Genomic DNA, 20,553 nt, shown 5'->3' with positions numbered 1-20,553 from the left:
ACTTCCCCTAGAAAGGTGGTCTATGCCAATCTCTTTGTCAAAGCCAAAATCCTTTATGTCGTCATCAGTTTCTCTATGTGGTATTTGCATATGTGACCCTCTACGTGGCTCTAGGAACATCCGAGTGACCTTCAGGTCTTGGACTAACATGACTAAGTTTGGCAAGAACCGGCCAAGAGGCCTAAAGCTTAGAAGAAGACAAAGAAACAGAAGAAATCTCAACTTATGAAGTCCCGCTGAGTGGCCCAAATTATTAACGGGTTAGGATTAATAATCCTAAACCCCAACAAACTTAGAGGAACCGGCCGAGGGGCCTATGTAACAAGTCAATGACGTGGCAGCAAAACTGGACAGACGCGCGGATTCTACACTGGCTACTGATTTGGCAGATTTCCAAATTTTGTGCTGGGGCTGGTGATGTGGCATTGTTGTACACATTTTCGCAAATTGCACTGGCTGTTTTGAGCAGATTTTAGCATTAGCTTTTTGGAGAAAATGCTTTTGATTTGAATTCTTTTAGACAAGTAACTTTTGGGACTCTGTTTTTAGCATCCCATGTCCTCTTTATAAGTGTCCTCGGGGCCATTCTTTCAGGATCTGGACACGAAACTGAAAAATTGGTCCCGACATGAGTTGTATCCTTTGCAGATCGATGAATAAAGAAATACCAAAAGGGGCGACAGTGCTCGGAACTCTGTTGCGCCGTGTCGTCTTTTCTCTCAATTTTCCAAGTTGTTTGAAGTACTAAAAGTGTTGCCAAGTCTGTAGTTTGCGGTTATCTCTGTGTTTCCGTCCGATCCCTTGCCCAAAGTGATTACAGCCTAAAACCCCAAAAATAAAGCACACAAACACACACTCTTTAACTTGCTTAAAAAAAAGGATGACGTGGCAATTGCACGAACGGCCCACGATTTGCGGAAGCTGCTAATGACATGGCAGTGCATACGGACCATCCCTATGGGTGCTTGCTTTTGGATCAGATGCTTTAAGACTTGATGCTTTTCTCATGTTAGATGCTTTTGAGGCTCTACTCTTGGGCATCCCTTGGTGGGCACCCCCACCCCCCCTTCTTACATACACAACCGCACTATGATAGGGAAGCAAAAGAAATCCTTTGCCAACATCCTGGCACAACCAGACCTCATCCCTCCACCGGTCACAAAACCAACGGCATGGGAATCTTACATGCTACAGGAAATGAAGAAATTACAGGCTGAACTCAATCTTGTCAAACACGAGCTGCAGAAGAAAGAAGAATACATAGCAGAGCTTCAAACCAAAGTACAAGAATTGACGACAAAGCAAACAGTAATGGAAGAGCACCCACCAAAGATTGAAGAAGACAAATCTCTGTTAAGGTAACCAGCAAAGCTTTTTTGAAGAAGTTTTGTCTGTTATTAAAGAAAAGGGGAGAGTACAAACCATAGAAAGACATATCCGAATCAGAGGTCTTCCGGATGGATGGGACACACAAAGACATGAAGATGATGAATTTGAATACACTGTAGAAACAGATATACTGACTAAGCGATTGTCTCGGATTGTCCATTTCATCGAGCTGGGAGAACCAATGCATAGGGAAAACAAGCAAAGGTCTTATACTATGAGATGAAAGAAAAGATAGCAGTCATGAAGCAAACAACGCCCTTAAAAGGCACATCAGTTTGGATATCGGACAAGATAACACCTACCCAACTAAAGAACAGATTGGCAGAATTATAGAAAGACAATTGGTGACACCCATTCCATGTGTTCGATCTCATAGATGAATTCTGCCTCTTTCAGTTTGTCTATCTCTTCCTGTTGTTTTGAGATACTAAAAGTGTTGCTATGTGTGTAGCGTGCACTTATCTCTGTTTTCCATCCGATCCTCGCCAGGTGCTCCATTAGCACTGCTTTACTCGCCCCTATGGCTATTACTTCCTAAGTCTGTGGTCTGCAAAAGCCTTGCTTCTCCTGCAATTTATATTGTGTGCTAGTTGATTACTATTGCTTACAACTATTGCTTGACCTACATGCGGACCCTTCTGAGGATGGCAGGCTTGCAATTCTGCCACCCCTACGGGCTTAATTAGTGCCCAATTAATTACTACAGCTCTTTGCATGCCGTTGTATGGGCTGATGCAATTAAAGACCACTAGCCTCCATATTGCAACCTTAGCGCTCAAAAATATGCTGGCCTATAAGGCTATCAATACCTTTTAATGTCATCCTCCCTCTTATGAGGGCTGCCACACTTGACGTATGGCTACTGTTGTGAGCTGGTGTCTTCTCTATCAGCGTGTATTGTACTTTGGCCCCCTAATTGGGCGCCAGCCTTTTAGTGTTGGTTTCTTTTCTGCCCGAGTTACCCCATCTCTTAACTCTGCACAACCTTCTCACACACACACAACACTTCTATCGGGCAAAATGTTCACCCGTAGATAGTGTCACAAAGGATGTCAGGACAGGACCCGAACAGAAGAGTAGAAGAGAAGCCCGCCATGATGACATGGCAGTTCGAAAATTGCGCTACTATTCATGGCGTGATTTGCGCGCCCCGGGGGAGAGGGGGGGGGGGGGGGGGGGGGGGGGGGGGGGGGGGGGGGGGGGGGGAGGGGCGGACAACGCAAGCTATACGGACAACTAACATGGTAGATTTTCTGGCATCAGTTATGAAAGCACAGGTGCCTAGCTTTTGGATCGGTTGCTTTTGTTAAATGCCTATAAATATGAGCCTTGGGGGCCTACTCTGATAGATCAGTGCATGGTTGCACGGTTGCATCGTAGAATCCTTGGCAATTGTACTTTGTGATTACTAATACAAAAAGAAGTATCGAAGAAGGGTGCCAAACTTTGGGGCCAGAGCATCTAGCAGTGGAGCTCTACTTCATGTCGCAACTTTAGTTTGTTTCAAGTCCAAATGTTGAAGTCTCTTTTAGTTTTGTTCGTGTGTTTGTTGTGGATTTCCGATTCACCACCTTGACAGTACCAAGCTGGTTACAGTGGTATCAGAGCTTCAATCAATTCTTCTTCTTTTGTGGTGTGACTTTCTGCAGACAGAGAATCCGAAGAGAAACTTGAAAGCATCCTAAACACAATATTGAGGGATGAAGAACCCGATGGCAACAAAGATTCTAGCAATGGCAAATTGACTGAGGATGAGTTGGAGGATCGACTTAAAGAATCACTGATAGAGGATCAGCCGATGCCAGAATCCTACAAGAGGTGGCACAAGGTTGCCAACCCTCCTCTTAAGTCGGCAATAAGAGTTAAACAAAAGCCGAAATCTGATCCGAAGTCTTCTTTTTTAACTTCTTCTGAAGAGTTTGATCCAGTTGTAGAACGAATGTTGAAGCATGTCGATGCATCCTCAGACATGCCACATCTACGGTGTCACATAAAAAGCATTTCATCCCTTCAAAACGAAACGAAACACAAAACAGTCGAAATGTGTCAAAACACGGAGATGAGACGCGTTTCTCAGGTTAAAAAAAAGATTTTTCAAAATTCAGAATTACCATTTAGTGTTTGATGTGCAAGATATTTTACCACTTGTGTGACCATGTATATAGGACGTATCCACCTACTACACTCCTAAATATTAGGTTTTCTATAACTGTTAGAAAAATATGTGTTTTGTAGTGTGTTTCTTCTTGGCATGTTTGAAACAAAACGCCTAGAAAAATGAAACACACGAAACGTTTCTTGTTACGATGAATCTACCTTTTCAATTCCTCATAGCTGTGGTTCATGTGACCCTATGGTTTTATGCACTCTCTCCCTGTTTTTTGTTTGAACCATGGAATAAGCAAATGCAACCTCTTGTTCTTCTTGCAAATCTGTGTTCAACGAGAATAGTGTATTGCTGTTGCATTCTGTAAATAGAGGTACCGACATCTCCTAGCATATCCTCTTCACATGCCTTTTTGTACATGTTCAGAGTGAAGCATCTTACTGGGCTCCAAGAGGGGGGAAAACACTATAAAGGAAACCTTGTAACAGTTGGAGAACCTTAAAAAGAGCCACATGCAGGAGTGAAATCCTCACAAAAAGGAGATGCCCCTTGAAGAAAGGATATGCTATAGCTAGAGAATTAAAAGAGTCTGTCAGAAGATCAAATTCCAGAAAAAAACAAGCTGTAGAGCACTTCTACAGGCTGGTATTTGAGTTCCAGCTGTTGAATCCCCACTGGCAGCATTTCAAGCTGATAAATTTGCATTAATTTTAAAATTATGAACCACAGCATTTCCAAGTGAAATAAGGACCTTTCCTTTAACCATGGGAACCACGATGCATGATTGTGCGGCCACTTTGCAAAACAAACTACACTTTACAATTACATGGTTTTTATTGTATTTCATAATTCAAACAATGAAGATGCTTCCACTTTACGTGAAATTCACAATCTCTAATACTAGTAAATGCATTTCAGAATTGACTACACACCCTTTCAAGTTCAGAATAAAAAATCTCTCACCTCTTCGCGCTCTATAAAGCCTGTCTGCCTCAGATCATACAGCTTGAAAGCAACTGAAGATTGCAAAAACAACCAATTATTGCAATGTACACACTTCTCTACAAATGAATGGTGCTCTAAACAATCCCCCACAAACAAAAAAGAAACCTGCTAGCTGAGCAGGAAGGAAGAATCTACATTTAAAAGTAGAGCATTCTGACAAAATCCGGTCTTGCTTGAAACAATCATGCTCGTTATTGATAAGGCTATGTGTAGTGAATACGATAGCACAGATATCACCATTCTTGCTCACTTTTTGTAAGCTCAAAGAGACGCAATTTATAGATTTTTGCATAAGCAAAGAACTATGCATGACCACCATAACCAAATCAAGGGTGGTTTATATTGTGAAGGTTGGTCTTTCTCGTAATGAAATCCAGAACAAATTCGTGCTTTGTATCTGCTCGGTCCAATCTCAAGCATTATAATGATCCTGTGAATGCTAGGAAAACCTTTCAAAGGTCTTCTAGTTATCGTTCATTTAAATTTAGGACTCTCAGTATTTCTTCTGGTAGTTTCTTTATCCTTGTTCAGGCTGCGCATGAGCTGCATACAAGCCAGCATTCAGACTGCGAAAAGAACTCCTAACAGGATGTGCATCATCCGACTTGGCACATATGGATCAGTCACGAAAGCAGTTACTTATTTTTGGGACCCATTAGACACCTGGGCTCCTCCCCCTCCGAAACCCACCAGTTCTAGCCACTTTTGCAGAGTAAAATGTGGATGCAGGGTTTGAGCGCTGTCTCACAGAGTATGAGCCAGTGATCTACCCACATGGTCAACCCTTGGCTGTTCCTGATCGTGGCAGGTTTCGGTTTATCCTACTTCCAGAAAATGTGAACAAGAGGGAGGAGAGGCTCTCAGCCTTGGAGCCAGCATTTCTCCTAAAAAGGAACTGTTGGAGGTTTTAACACAAAGTAGCATTGTTCCTGTAACACAAACTTCGATGAAGTCTCCATACTCTCAACCCTATTGTTCCTGTAACACAAACTTCCGTAAGATCTCCATACTCTCAAGCCTATCTATTGAGACTCATATGTACTCTGTACGCTCTATCTCAGTCCAACACCTTGAAAGGGTCAGCTCAATGTTCTGAGAGAACACCGTGTTTCAGTCTATACAGCCGGCCTGGCTACCTCCAAAGCCGTGCATCTCAGGCACTTCCTAAAGCTCTTGATTTAAAACCTTGTAAGTCGAGATTGGCAAATCACCACCCAACCTGCATATATATAGGCCTAGCCTATACATAGTCCCTCTCCGGCCAGCTCTCCTCTAGGGCTTTTAAGTTTTCTCCCACAAGAACCTTGTCTCTATACTACTGCAAGGCCTATGGCAAGGCCACTGCCATGGCCTCAGCCTCCGAGTGGCTCACTCAAGACCTCGTCCTAGAACCCAGCAAGCTAAGACTGGAAAATCTTCAAGAGTTGTCATATATATAGGCCCATTTCTATACAGCACGAAAAAATATCTGTGAGAAGTCCTTATTCAGCACCTATCTCGACTTTGCTCAACAGACGGTCTGTAGTATTAGTACTCCTTCCAACCAGAACCCCCTTTTTCATTGCATATTGCCTGTAACTTGTCCTAATAAGAATGGTCTCCATGCTCTGTTTGTCTGAAAGAAAAATGCTTTACATGTGTTGATTTGCCTAGGAGAAAAGGCTCTTGTTCCCATCTTGGTCAGTGAGAAGACATGCATTCACATATCTATGAAGACTTTGTGCTTGACAGCTTAAACTTGAATGCACAAGTAGGAGCTGGATCGTTGCCAAAGGCCCCACAACACGCTCTCTGAGCAAGTAATTGTGTACACGTTCAAGATTGTGTCCCTAGAACGACAGAAACCTTGAGAAATAGAGCCTTGTGAAGAGACATGGCCACATTTGCAAATGACCTCTGCCCTTGATGAAGAAATATTACACATTATAAAGCTTATCTCTATCAAGCTTCGAATGGTTATGCACATCAATGACAAGAGTGATATCATTTCACGAAATGATAGCACAAAATCCAAACTAAAGCATTTACCCTTTAGAATTGCCCGTTTCTAAAACTAATCCTTTCAAATTCAAAGAATACCAACTCGGAAAGCATACATATAAATTGTCAGATTCCCACAAAAGTGGCCAAGATAGTGACAGGATAAAAAATGAAGCGATACTCTCATGCATAATGCCAGATAGCAATAACCAAGAAAAGGATGAGGTTGACACATATTTACAGCTGCTCGCAGACAACGATTCGTTTTTGGCCAATTAAGACACTAATTTTTTAAAAACCAATTCTTGTCCAGAAAAAAAAAAAAAAACGAGAGTCATATGCACCTTTGTTGTAGAGTCTCTATGATGATGAAGCATATTGACAGAAGGCAACAATCACAATTTAGCTATGCCTCAAACAAAAGATACGAGTGCTACTTAAAATAATTTGATGACTCACAATTGACTTTATCTTCAAAGGAAGAGTTGGGATGAAACACACTCAAAGAGCGAACAAATTCTCCGAACTCGATAACACCGTTTCTCTTAACATCAAACAAGTCAAAAACCTGTAAATTGAAAGTCAGCACTCTTTGGTCAGAAACAACACACTTTGCACTTGAAGACTTTTGTACATTAGAGTAGTGCCAAATCATGTACAAATGTAAACCATACAACCATATCCTGGAAACAAATCCCAAGCTCTAGAAATTACAATAACACAGTTCACGCTTTGCACACACTACTTCGGCCACCTCGTGTCCAGGCTTCTCCCCTTTTTCAGCCCATTCCCCCACCCCCCCCCCCCCCCCAAATTAAAAAAAACGGCTACATAAAAATAAGGAAAAAAGTCACTACCTTGCGTCACCTTTAATGCCACCAAGTAGACCACCCTCAAATCTAATATTGGCATGCTGCCCTTCAAAGACGATCCACAGTGGCAAATAGCACGCCCTCACATCTCGCAATGAAGCGCCCAATGATCTTTGTATTTGTAAACTCAGGTTGAAAAGTAGACTCAAATGTAAACTCAGGTCCCATCCCTATGCCCTTGTGAGATTTGAACTCAAGCCAATACATCCCCCCCCCCCCCCCAAAAAAAAGACTCAATCTCATCAATCTATGACCCAAATAATGTAGAGGGGAGCCTATAGTATTGTCCATGTGACAAGTCAGTGACGTGGCACCACAAGTTCTAACCAATGGAATAGATCCCGGCTGAGGGGCCCAAACCCTAGCAACAACAACAGAAGAAGAAGAAGAAGAAGAAGAAGACCTAAACCCTAGCAAAAGAAGAAGAAGAAGGTTTACCAACTTACAAAACATCAACCGAGTGGCCTAAAAATTAAATGGGTTAGGATAAAAAATCATAACCCCAACAACTTACAGAACTTTGGCTGGAGGGGCCTAACCTTAAAATAAAGCAAAACACGCACACACACACAGCCAAATTGCATGGAAACCCATGATGACGTGGCAATGCGTATGGACAACCCTCTAGACGCTTGATTTTGGGAATTGATGCTGTTGAATCTCTTGTTTTTCATGTACTACTTTTGGGGCTCCGTTTTTGGACACCCTTGTACTTTTTATAAGAGCCTCTAGGGCCAGTCTCGGAGAGCTAAATTGTCACCAAGAGGAGTATTTTTCCTATTGCGTTCTTTAAATATGTACAACATATTTTTATTTATTTTAGTTTTACTTGTTTTCCCCCGAAACCCTTTAAAAGGTGCAAGTGGACATGGCATGGCCAGTGTGAAACGGTTGCACCCAAACGGGTTTATCACATTGGGAATCTAGGTCGGTTAGTCGGGAACTGGTCAAGCCAATTAGCACTGAATTCTGATCAGTATGGAAGTATGTGTGCGCCAAATGGAATCCACTTGGCAAGTCATTGACCACATTATAAGTTGGGAGGGGGTAGGAAACTGAACCATAAGGAGCATAGTGGACACATGTCAGTAGGAGAGCTACCTGCTCGTCAACACACACTCCAGAAGGTCTCTTCCTGGCTGGGGGCGCCCAATATGAGAGTGGAGGCTGCATTTCAGCCTTTGTGAGTGGATTTTCAGGTTCACAACTTTAGTGGAAAGCTAGCCTTCTCCGTTGTCTCGTGTAGCGCGATGATTCCGCTCTCGTGCATCTCTCCCCCCCCCTTACACATATGGTGATGCCGCACTAGTTGGGCTACTCAGATGACTATGTATAGTCCTATGGGTTTTATGCACATTTGCCAAGGCAAGAGCCTTCTAAACAAGAACGAGATTAGCTAATTACTAATCCCCCACAAGTGCGCACAATTCTATCAGATTGCGAAAAAGGAAAGTTTGCTCGCGTGAAAACTTGTCCAAATCGAAAGGGAAGTGTCCCATTGCGTGTTGGAGCTCCTAAGACACTCATAAACCGCTCAACACGATCCAGAACAGAGAATTACAGCTTGTTGCATTTATTTGCAGGTTTAGGGTTTCGCACATAAACTGCAAGCTAACACCAAGGAACCCTCGGGGAGGCCTTGGAGAGGTTATACAAGAGTTTGGGCACTGTCATTGACCAAAACAGAAAATTACAGCAGGCTGAAATGTACTTACAGCTCACCCAAAAGTTTCTAAAATGTAAGGGAATGCGTCCTAGGCTTGTATGTTTGACCCACAGAGATTTTGGCGCCATTAGGCTCCCGAAATGGGATCGAAAACCTGTAACTTCTGCCCTTGACAGGTTTGAACACCGTGGTGAGAGTTTGGTGTAAGTGTACTCACGAGACTGTGGCAGCCACTAACCTTAGTGGTTGGTCTCTTTCCCTTGATTCTTATTTAATTTTTCGGACCCTCTTTTTGAATAGACAAATGGACGGACATTGTATGGCCAGTGGGAAACTGGACACTCCAAGGGAAAAATCAACCGCCACAACACCAAATAACCACTTCAAAACAATTCACAAATCACAATAGATTTGCACTGGCCCGGCGGAGTTCCGTGCCTAGAGATATTGGCCCCAAAGACTGGCGCCCCTTTCGGTATTTCTTTTTATATTAATCAGATCAAAGTGCAAGAGAGTGGCTAGGGTTTCACTCTCAGACTCTGCGTCCAGATGCTCCGAGAAGTGAAGCCCTCACCACTTATTTAAAGATACAAGGGATGCCCAAAAGCAGAGCCCCAAAAGCTATTAAAATAAAAAGCATCAATTCTCTCTCTCTCTTAGAGTCTTTTCTCCTTTTTTTATTAAAAAAAAGCAAAATTCGCGTCGCTCATTATTTTTTTTTTCAACCTCCGCGATTTTCAAAAATTAGGGTTTCTAGCAAAAATTAGGGTTTGCAGGAATTTTAGGGTTTTTGGCAGAAATTAGGGTTTCTGTTGTCCACCACATCATCACTTTGTGACAAAACTAGAGTCCTGGGGATCTTCACCTGTATCCTTTAGAGGGTAAAGTTACAAAACTAGAGTCCTGGGGATCTTCACCTGTAGTACGAACACAGTCCCAAGAATCTTCTAACTTCATGGACATTCCTCAAATCGGGCCAATCACGGATAATCTCTATCTTGGCCGGGTCCATTTGCACTCCTGCTGCTGCTGACACAATGTGTCCCAAAAAGTGTATCTCTGGTAGGAAAAATTCACTTTTCTTTGCATTAATCACTAACTTGTGATCTCGTAATGCCTGAAAGACCTCAACCAGATGATCTTTGTGTTCTGCCTCATTCTTGGAGAAAACAATGATGTCGTCAAAGAACGTGCCAACAAATAGCCTGTACTCTCGAAAAATCCGGTCCATCACCCGGTTAAATGTCGCAGAGCATTGGTTAAGCCAAAAGGCATCACCAAAAACTCAAATAACCCAAAAGTCGTCCGCAAAGCTGTCTTGTAAAAGAAGAAGAAGAATTGGGTAATCCTTCAAACTTGACGCGCTTCTTCAGTTTCTTTGCCTTGTCGAATGTCGACCAATGACCCAAATATCCCGGGAAGTCAGTGCCTTTCTTCTGCTTTTTGCCGTGCTTTCTGCCTTTCTTTTGCACATCGAAAAGTTGAGCAATACGTGCATCAACCACGTTCTCCAGTTCCTTCTCCGTATATTTCTTGGAGGCAGAAGGTTTCTTGAGAGCGGGTTTCGAGAGTGGTGTTGTGGTTCTTTGCCACTCCATCTGTACCTCTTCCAAAGAGGTCTGGTTCATATATTTTGCCATTTTCGAGTCCTTGGCAAAATTGAGCATCATCTTTGTTGCATCATCAATCAATTTCCGACGCTCCATCTCTTGCTGCTCCGCTGGAGTAGGCCTAGGCGGGCCATACTCTGTGCCGGAATCTTCGTTGTGATCCCTGCCCGCATCTCCGGATGCAGAGGGAGTCGACTGATCATTGCCTGAACCCATAGGTGCCACGGGAAAAAAAAAAAAAATCAGGGATCGGATTTCCCGTAGAAGAGAAATCGGCCGTGCTCTGATACCACTGTAACAGACTTGGACACTCCAAGTCAAGAATCAACCGTGACAGCACCAAATAACCACTTCAAAACAATTCACATATCACAATAGATTTGCACTGGCCCGGTGGAGTTCCGTGCCTAGAGATATTGGGCCCAAAGACTGGCGCCCCTTTCGGTATTTCTTTTTATATTAATCAGATCAAAGTACAAGAGAGTGGCTAGGGTTTCACTCTGAAACTCTGCGTCGAGATGCTCTGAGAAGTGAAGCCCTCACCACTTATTTAAAGATACAAGGGATGCCCAAAAGCAGAGCCCCAAAAGCTTTTAAAATAAAAAGCATCAGTTCTCTCTCTCTCTCTTAGAGAGTCTTTTCTTTTTTTTATATAAAAAAAGCAAAATTCGCGTCGCTCATCATTTTATTTTATTTTATTTTATATTTTTTATTTTTTTTTTCTTTTTATTTTTTCAGCCTCTGCGATTTCTGAAAATTAGGGTTTCTTGCCAAAATTAGGGTTTGCAGGAATTTTAGGGTTTTTGGCAAAAAATTAGGGTTTTTGTTGTCCACCACGTCATCACTTTGTGACAAATCCCATGCAGGTACAAGTGAACTCAGAGAGATTTCACGCAAGAAATCTCGTCCGATTCAAAGGGCAAGTAGCCCTACAAGTGTGGGAGCTTGAGGGCTTGCTACGATTGTGGACGGCATGCGAAACAAAGCCCGAACCAGCCTTCTCTTAGTTTTGCACGTTTAGGGTTTTGACTCTAATTGATCCCAAATACCACCAGGAGCTTCGGGGAAGCTACGGGATCATTGTACAAGTGTTCTGGTGCATTTTCGGAGCAGAAAACAAGAATTCAGCTTGCTGCAGATTCTTGCCAAGTTTGGAAAAGTGCTCGAATACGTCGGGAAAGTCATCCTTTGCACGGGGATTTTGTATGTGCAACCTCGTCCTGCGGTTATGCTACCAAAATCGAGCTAGAGTGGGTCATTTTCAGCCCGGTAAATGCAGGACAACTCCTAGGAATTTGCAAGTTTTCTCCCAAGTTTAATAAGAATAAAGAAATACAAAAAGGGGTGCCAATCTTTGGGGCCTACAGGGTGTCGTTGTCTGCTTGGAAGCACTCTAGTCCTGGGCCGTGTTTTGTTTGAAGTGTAATTTCCATTCACATGCTTATTCGTGAAGTTCCTCTGTGTCATATAGTTTACAATGTAAAGATCAAGTGAAAGCTAAAGTCTACCGCCCTCTAGCAAGTCTACGGGCAGGTTTCATGGTTCCGTCGCCGGGACAAAATCACTTTATCCTTAAAGTGGTTGGTTTTCGGCAAGGACACAGAGCATAGAACTTGGAATTCCACTATGGTTGACAAGACGAATGATGCCAGGGAAGAGGGTTCCTCTCTTCATAGGACAGATAAGATGTTCCTCCTCAAGTGTTCTGAGGTTGGCTAGGGTTCGTGGTCACCCTTGTCTGTACCTTTTGTTGATTTGAATGCTCCACAAGGTCAAGGGTTTATGATTGGGAAGAGGATGCTTTCAGGACTCGGTTGGTTGCTGATGTGAATGTGTTTTCTCAGTTGGTCAGAATCCTAGGTTTATGGAATTTCTACAAGCGTTCTCTCTGCGTACTTGATTTTTGCACGTGATGTTTCAAATAATTGTCAATCAAATTTATCTGTGTAGATTAAAAAAAAGGTCAGCATTTTTGTGAGAGTTTAGTGACTGTTTTGCTGACTCATTACCGTCTCGGTTGCCGCCGGAGAGGCCTAAGGATCATGCAATAGATTTGGTGCCAGGTTGTAGCCCACCAAATAGGCCTCCCTACAGGGTTAGTGCGGCTCAGCAGAAAGAGATTATGGGCCAAGTAGAGGAGCTACTAGAGAAAGGGTTGATTCAACCTAGTTCTTTACCCTTTTGCTCCCCAGTGCTTCTTGTGCAAAAGAAGGATGGCTCTTGGCGCATGTGTATTGACTACCATGCGTTAAATAAGTATACTATCAAGAACAGGTTTCCTATTCCAAGGATTGATGATATTCTTGACCGATTAGACGGTGTTGCAATTTTCAGCAGGATAGACCTTAAGAGTGGATACCATCAAATTCCTATCAGGCCAGAGGATGTGCACAAGACTGCGTTTAAGACGACATTTGTTCTATATGAGTTTCTAGTGATGCCATTTGGTCTTACAAATGCTCCTGCTACGTTTAATAGGATGATGGATCGGATTTTCCACCCACATCAAATGTTTGTTGGCACATTCTTTGATAACATGATAGTCTATGCAAAGAATAAAGAGAAGCATAGGCGTCACTTGACCATTGTATTCGAAGAGCTACGCAGTCACAGGTTGCTTGTCAATCCTAAGAAAAGTGAGTTCTTCTTGGAAAAGATCCACTTTCTTCGCCACATAGTGTCAAAAGGATGGTGTCTGAATGGATCCTGTCAAGGTTGAAGCAATCAGGACATGGCTAGATTTGAAGACTATGCATGATATCCGTACCTTTTTGGGCTTATGCTCTTACTACAGAAGGTTTATCAGGAACTTTGCCGAAATGGCTTCACCCCTACATGCTCTTCAAAAGAAACAGGTCACTTTCAAATGGACACAAGAAGAGATTTCAGCTTTGAATCTCTTAAAAGAAAAGATGACTTCGGATCCATTTTACTAGGCTTGGGCGATATGAAAAATGTGACGCAGTGCCAAACCTTTCACCAAGTACATGCCAAAATTGCGATCTAAACTTGACTTTCTAACCCAAAACTATCAATTGTGGCAAACCACAAAGGGAATACCAATGCATGATGGACAATCGTGCGAGTGCTTTTGCTATGAGTGTGTCATGCCAAGGATGAGCATGTAAAACTAACTGACAATCGGGTAACATTCTATTTTCCTTGAATGCAAACTTTCTATCTTTTCCAGAGTGTGGTTTATGCGTCTGTGCTCATCTGTGAGTGAATCATGTGCATCGTGCAATATTGCTTTCCTATGAAAAGGTAACACACAAAGACGATGACAAAAATACAAGAGACCATCACGAATGAGAGGCATGGACAATGCATACCGACTATTCATGCGAACAAAAGATACTTGTTGAATGGTTACTGTGGACCTCGACTTGAGAGCCAAGATCGATCCTACATGATTGATTGTATTTGCAATTGGGTTAGCTTTACTAGGAACACAATCAATCAAACCATCAAATTTCTCACAAGACTGGAACCAATGAGCTTGACAGTCACTCCAAAGTGTACTAATAGAGACTAGAGCAACTTGAAGGCATGATGATCCTTACAAACAATTAAATCTCTATCATGCACAAAATGTGTGTCGTGCTAAGGAGAATGAACGACAGAGAGAGATTCCTTTTCATGCAACCTTGATTCTTTTCTGGATTGTGGGACTGCGTACTGTGAGAGACTATCCCTTGCAAAACATGAGGGTGAGAGATTAATGACGCAGACAAAATGTTCTTGTCATAGAGAATCTTTTCCTTCCAACTAACTTGTGGATCATAATCTTTTAACCACTTGATGGCAAAAATCATATCACATCCTTTGAGAGGAGAAACCACAAACTTGCGACGAAAACTAACGTTTTGAACTAAGACTGTCACATTAGGACATTCATGCATAAGTGAGGAGTGCATGCCAAGAGCAAATCCAGAGATCACAATGAAATCTATTGGAAGAGCTTCTAAATGTGTGCTCGTCACATCATGCATACTACCATAATCAAGCAAGATCACCATGCATTGACCATTCACATGACCATAACACTGCACGAGAGACTCATCTACATGATCATTAGAAACTTGGCACGCATCAATGTTCTCATTTATGGCATGAACAGACGATGTGGATTCTCTGGGTTCTTTGGGTGCTTTCTTATGACAATCTCTCTTCATGTGACCTTTACTGTGACATTCAAAATATCTTCCTTCTTTTCCATATTCGGTTCGTTCTTCAAGACTTAACCAACCTCTTACTATTCCTTGAGCAGATTTTTCATCAGGTGTCAACTTAGGGGTTTCTTGAGTTTAAGCCTTTCCTTTACTATCACTGTGAGGTGAAGAGTGTTGTACTCTAGGTGTAGAGGAAGATTGAGAATTACCGTTGTTCTTACCATTACTCTTACCATTCAGTGGGTTCTAAGGGATACTTGACTTCCGCCAATCTTCGTTTAACCGAACAAGGTACTGCGGTGGCATAACATGAACCTTGAGCTTGTCTTGGAAGTCGATCCAACTGAAAGAGAAGGGTACACCATTTGCGGCATGCTGAAGATGCTCAGCCAACTGTGTCTCTTGTCAAGCTTGATACCAATTAATGGCATCACCCGCTAGATACATGGCAACAGTCAAAACTTTATTGTTGTTGGTTTTCGTGTTAGTCGCAAAGTAAGCATTAGATTGATGCAACCAAGTGCTCTTGCCCTTTGTCGGTCTAGCCCTGGCCAGCTTATGGCAATAGGATGCAGTTTGCAGCCATCCCTGAGGCAATGGTTGGTTACCTTTGACACGTGCTTCGAACAAAATCTCCGCCATTTCTCTTCCTTTGTTAGCCAATTCTTTCTCTAGAATCCTGGATGCTTCTATTGTCAATTGCAACAAAGTGTTTGTGATCTTTATGATGATTTGGACTTTCCATTGTCCCATTAAGAGTTGGAAGTTGTGTAAATCACCAAGTAACTCGTTGACCACCGTCTTCTCGAGCGCCTTTTGCAACGCTTGATTCCAAGCCAACCATTCCATAGTTGCCTCCTCATACCAGACTCTAAGCCATCTGCTATTCTGAATATATCACTGCTAGTCTGTAGGCTCAACATGAGGTGGATAGAGAGATGGAAAGAAGCGAGATAACTCAGCTTCTTTGGTTGGTATGGCATATAAGAGTGCTGGAGAATCGGGTACAGATTCCACGAAATTCAAGATCATTTGATTCTCCTTCTGCATCATTTTTCTGGAAATTGGCACCATGTGATATAAGCTTTTCAAGTGCCGCTTCTATTCACTAAGAGTCATCCTGGTCTTAGGCCCTTGACTGCTCGTATCATTATTCTCTAATAGAATTTTGATCCGTTGATATGGAACTCCCTTGGCAGTTTGCATTCGGATGAGCATTTCTTTCATCTGCTGCCAAATATTATTCATGCACTTAAAGGTTGGCCTGTTACCTAGCAGCATTTCTATCTGAATTCCGAGTGAGTTAAGATCTGCTGTTGTTAAGTCCTTGGCAGCTGGGTTGACAGCTTTGTCATCATTTGTTAGTTCCCATTCTGGAGTCCTTTCCAGTACCTGGACACGGCTGGGATGTGGAGGCAACTGGCAAACTGTCTGGTCGTGATAACTGGCTAACTTCCATGCTGAGACCATGCATCTGGCTCCAACATAAAGCATCTGAAATCTCTCCAGACCCGAATATATTGAATCATCATCTAAGAACTTCTAGACCTAAAGAAGTTTTTTTCTACAGGCTCTTATTTAATGTCGACATCTCATTGGAGTTATTGTGGCCAGACTCATAGTCGGTTTCCAACAAGATGGCTTTACCCTTATCCTGACTATGGTCTGCCTACCCGCCAGTTTGCTGATCAGGTGGATTCTATTTGTCCCCAACAGGTAGTGTATGATCCTCAGCTGGTTTGTCTGCAACATGATCTCCAGGTTTACTCCTAATGGTTGATGAGCCACCTGCAGGTGACCCTGCACCTTGACCATCATCATCATCATCATTCTTCTGAGTCCTCTGGTCCTGGGTTTGATCATCATCATCTTCTTCCTCATCTTCATGGTTTTCATCTTGGTTTTTCTCGCTCTCCAGATATTCCATAAGTGCTTGATTGGCCAATGTTGTAGTGTACTGAGCTGTCTCAATAGAATTCTCCAAATCAATCACATTGAGGGTCAGATCTCCATTCTATCAACAATTGATACCAGTTCATGATAAATATATTTTTGCATGATGGCATCCTGCATATCTTTTGGCTCAAGCAGGGTTTCGAAGCAATCAGCTTCTTTCTGGGCTTCAACCTTCATTTCTGTCATGACCCTGTTTTACTCAGTAAGCTTGTTAATTTTCTTCTGAAGTCTGCGCTAGTCTACTGACAATCTAGGGCTTGATGGTTTCTTTTGCTGTTGTTTTCCCTTCTTCCTATTCCAGTTGGTCAGTTCTTGTCCCTGTTTGGCATGTCCCATGAGCCGTTGCATGTAACTTTGTATTTCTTTGGGGAGTCCACAGCAGAACTGCTCAATTTGTTGCTTGAAGGTCATCTTCTTGAAGAGGTCAAAAAGTATTCCAAAATCTCTAACAGTAAACATCCAGTGTGTCCTCCTTGGTCATCCTCAGATGATTCCAAGCGGTGATTACGTCTTGTTTGTATTCTTGAAAGAGCCACTTGAACTACAAACACTTAGTCGATGCTTCCCTGCATAACAGTAGGGTAGACCACCATGTCTGGGCATTCCCTTTTAGATATGACGTCGCTCTTCATACCTTGGAGTGCTCTGAGTAATGCCCTCACAAACAAGCAATGTCAAATTGCTGGATAAAAGCGAGGCTTTATGGGTATCACTAAATCCTGAAAATGTATCTAACTTCAAAGCCTGTCCACCCTCCTTGAAATCCTTGGCCTTCTTGCCCTTATCCCCAAGATAGTCGTACTGGTTGGCTCGCTGTAGATATTTTCTCTTCGTTGTGTACATCGGCTCATCGGAATCCGAACTCTCAAAACACGAGAAGTCCTTATCCGAACTGCAAAATGCTTCCAACATTTTCTGCGGGATCTACTCTTCTTAGCCTCCTTCTTGCCTTTCTTATTCTTCTGAGTCTTTGTCCTCTTCCTTGTCTTTTCTGCTCTCATCACTTGCGTAAGAAGAGGAATGGTTGAAGAGGACAATGATGAACTGGGATCATCCTCAAAGAGAGCACGCTTCTTTGGTTCGTTCGCAGCCTTAAAGGTAGATTTGTGACCCAAGTAGCCGAGATAGTCTGCTACTCCACTCTTTTTCCACGGCTGCCTCTTGGTCTTCATTAGTCTATTGACTCGTCGCTCTACGGCTTCATAAAATTCATTCTCTGAGTACACTTGCTGTCGTGATGCTACCGGTGTGTTTGTTCTTCAAAGCCGACTTGAGAGGTGAGTGGATGGTAGCATGCCATTGAGAATGCACCTTGTCAAGTTGATGCCTCGTCAAAAATTTCAAGTATTGGAGATCCTTGGAATACTGTAGCATCTAACAAGCACAATTGTTGACCTTTTGTTGACGCTGCATCTCCATCCTTTCATAAGGTGAGGGTGGGAGTGGACTATACTCTTCTCCCCACTCGTCGAAAGGAGGTCGATTCCCGATGGAATCCCCGTTGTTTTCTTCTTCACCCGACTGGTTGGGTGCAACAATTTCCTCTTCGCGAGATTGGTCGGTTGAATCCATGTGCGTTGCAAGGGGTTGGATCCTCAGTAGAAGAAGAATCGTTTGGGCTCTGATACCACTACAATAGACTTGGACACTCCAAGACAAGGATCTAGTGGTACACACACGATAGAAACTGAAATAACTGAACAAAACTGAGAGAGAGAGAGACGATACGGCACGGCGGAGTTCCACGCCTAGAAGTATTGGCCCCAAAGATTGGCGTCCCTTCTCGGTATTTCTCTATTATTATGCTTCAACAAGTACAATGTCCAAGGGTCCTCTTTAGGGATACCCACGGAGATGATATGGGGCATCTATGCATTGTATGAGAAGGTACTGGGTCGAGTACGTTGTCCAGGAGGTCTATCTGAGACCCTTGCTAGCACTATTGGTGTGAAGCAAGGATGCCCACTATCTCCCACTCTCTTTAAGCTCTACATCGACGAGGTAGCTTACTTCATCATACACAGAGGAGGAGGAGGAGTTGACATCTCAGGTACACTTGTCCATGTTATGCTATATGCTGATGACATCATTCTAGTGTCTGAGTCACAGGCAAGACTCCAGTTACACCTACAGGCTCTAGATGATTTCTGTACACAGAGAGGGCTGTCAGTGAACCTTGGGAAAACCAAGGTTATGATATTTCACACATCTCGACACATTAGACGACATGCGATCTTCACCCTTACAGGAGGCCAGATTGAGGTGGTGGACTCATATGTATACTTGGGTATCACATTTGCTAGCACAGCGGGACGCTTCTCTATGACAAGAGCAGCGAGGGATAGATTGACACGAGGATATGCTGCTCTGGCCATGCTTGAGCGATAGTGTCATCAGGCACACCTTCAGGAACCCCGCACAAAGGGGTGGCTTTTTGATACTTTGGTCACACCAACATTGATGTATGCAGCGGTAGTTTGGGCACCTAGTCTCTCTACTTCTTTTCGGACACAGATTGAGAGACCGCAGATCTTGATGTTCTCACGGGTGATTCGCAGTAAACCTTCAGTACCACATGACATTATCAGAGCAGAGTTTGCTGCCTCGCCCATGCTAGTAGAGGCTCTCTTCCAAGTGGTCTGCTTTATTCACAGAGTACGAGATATGGACCCTGATAGACTATCTCGCAGAGCTTTTGAGGCCTCTAGACAACTGGCGGAGGATGGTGACACAGGATCATGGTATGCACAGATGATACAGTTATTGACTCGATGTGGGTGGGACATAGACCACTTACCACCTCTTCAGTACGATCCAGATGCCCCACATATACAGCTCTCACATAGTGAGAGGAACAGAGTTATGAGACAGGACCTATTACAGCGATACATGACACGGACCTGGATCACACCCCACCAGCCCCTGCCCACGAAGATGCTATACTACAGAGACTCCTTTTTTAGCATCTCCGAGGAAGGATTTATCCAGAGGCCCAGATATATGGATGTATACATGCCCCACAGTGCCCGAGTGGCGATTGGCCAGCTCAGAGTATCATCACACCAACTTGAGATTGAGGCAGGCAGAGCGGCACGGGTCATTAGAGCAGAGAGGATCTGCAGACTGTGTCAGGAGGAGGTTGAGAGCGAGGAGCATTACGTATGCAAGTGCAGAGCATACAATGACATCAGAGACAGATACACTTCCTTGCTGAAGATTGTGTTTATGAGTCCAAGCTAATTCTATCTTGGAACCTAATTCACTTGAGTGATAACCTTGCTTACACACACACTCGCGCATTGACGCTATGTTTCTCTTTCATCTACCATAGCTAGCACGATCCATTCCCAACATATGGTATCAGAGCTTGGTTATGCTAGCTAGGCTTGCTATTATGCATTGGCATGTTTGTACAATTAGCATTCATTGATCATCATTAGATAGATCCATTAGTTTTTCTCTTCTATTGCATAATGCATACCTAATTAGTATTCCATTGGCTAGCATGAGCATGTTCTTGATCTATAGACTCTTGAGCCACTACTCACTGGCTTATTGGAACTTGGAAGCTTAATTAGCGTCAAAGTTCATTAATTTGCCATTAGGAACTTGCATTTTGCATCCAAAATCTACTCCTTGTTTTAGTAAAATTGGCATTTGCGATTGGTGTGTGTGCGTAGCCTATCGCAAGAGCTCTCTACCGACTATCTCCTTGCTCAAATCGTGCTCCGTTAGAGCACTTAATCATTTAATCAACTTTTTACTCAAAGTGCATTCTGAGTCTCTCTAATCCCTG

The 20,553-nt window shown here is 43.1% G+C and overlaps 1 protein-coding gene across 3 annotated transcripts in view; it reads right to left on the bottom strand.

The window, feature by feature from the left end:
- LOC147428565 (calcineurin B-like protein 1) overlaps window positions 1-20,553 on the bottom strand; it is a 119,423-nt gene that overhangs the window by 38,131 nt on the left and 60,739 nt on the right. For all 3 annotated transcript variants that reach the window (XM_086497187.1, XM_086497186.1, XM_086497188.1), the window contains 2 exons: window positions 6,941-7,049; window positions 4,460-4,512 (listed from right to left, as the gene is read on the bottom strand). In XM_086497187.1, coding sequence (XP_086353313.1) covers window positions 4,460-4,512; window positions 6,941-7,049 — 162 coding nt within the window. The remainder of the gene's footprint in view (window positions 1-4,459; window positions 4,513-6,940; window positions 7,050-20,553) is intronic.

The sequence above is a fragment of the Adiantum capillus-veneris genome, chromosome 23 (genome assembly GCF_014529385.1).
Source record: "Adiantum capillus-veneris isolate H3 chromosome 23, ASM1452938v2, whole genome shotgun sequence".
In the NCBI taxonomy this organism is placed as follows: domain Eukaryota; kingdom Viridiplantae; phylum Streptophyta; class Polypodiopsida; order Polypodiales; family Pteridaceae; genus Adiantum; species Adiantum capillus-veneris.
Note: the sequence above shows the minus strand (reverse complement) of the source record. Positions and strands in the feature narration are given on the sequence as shown.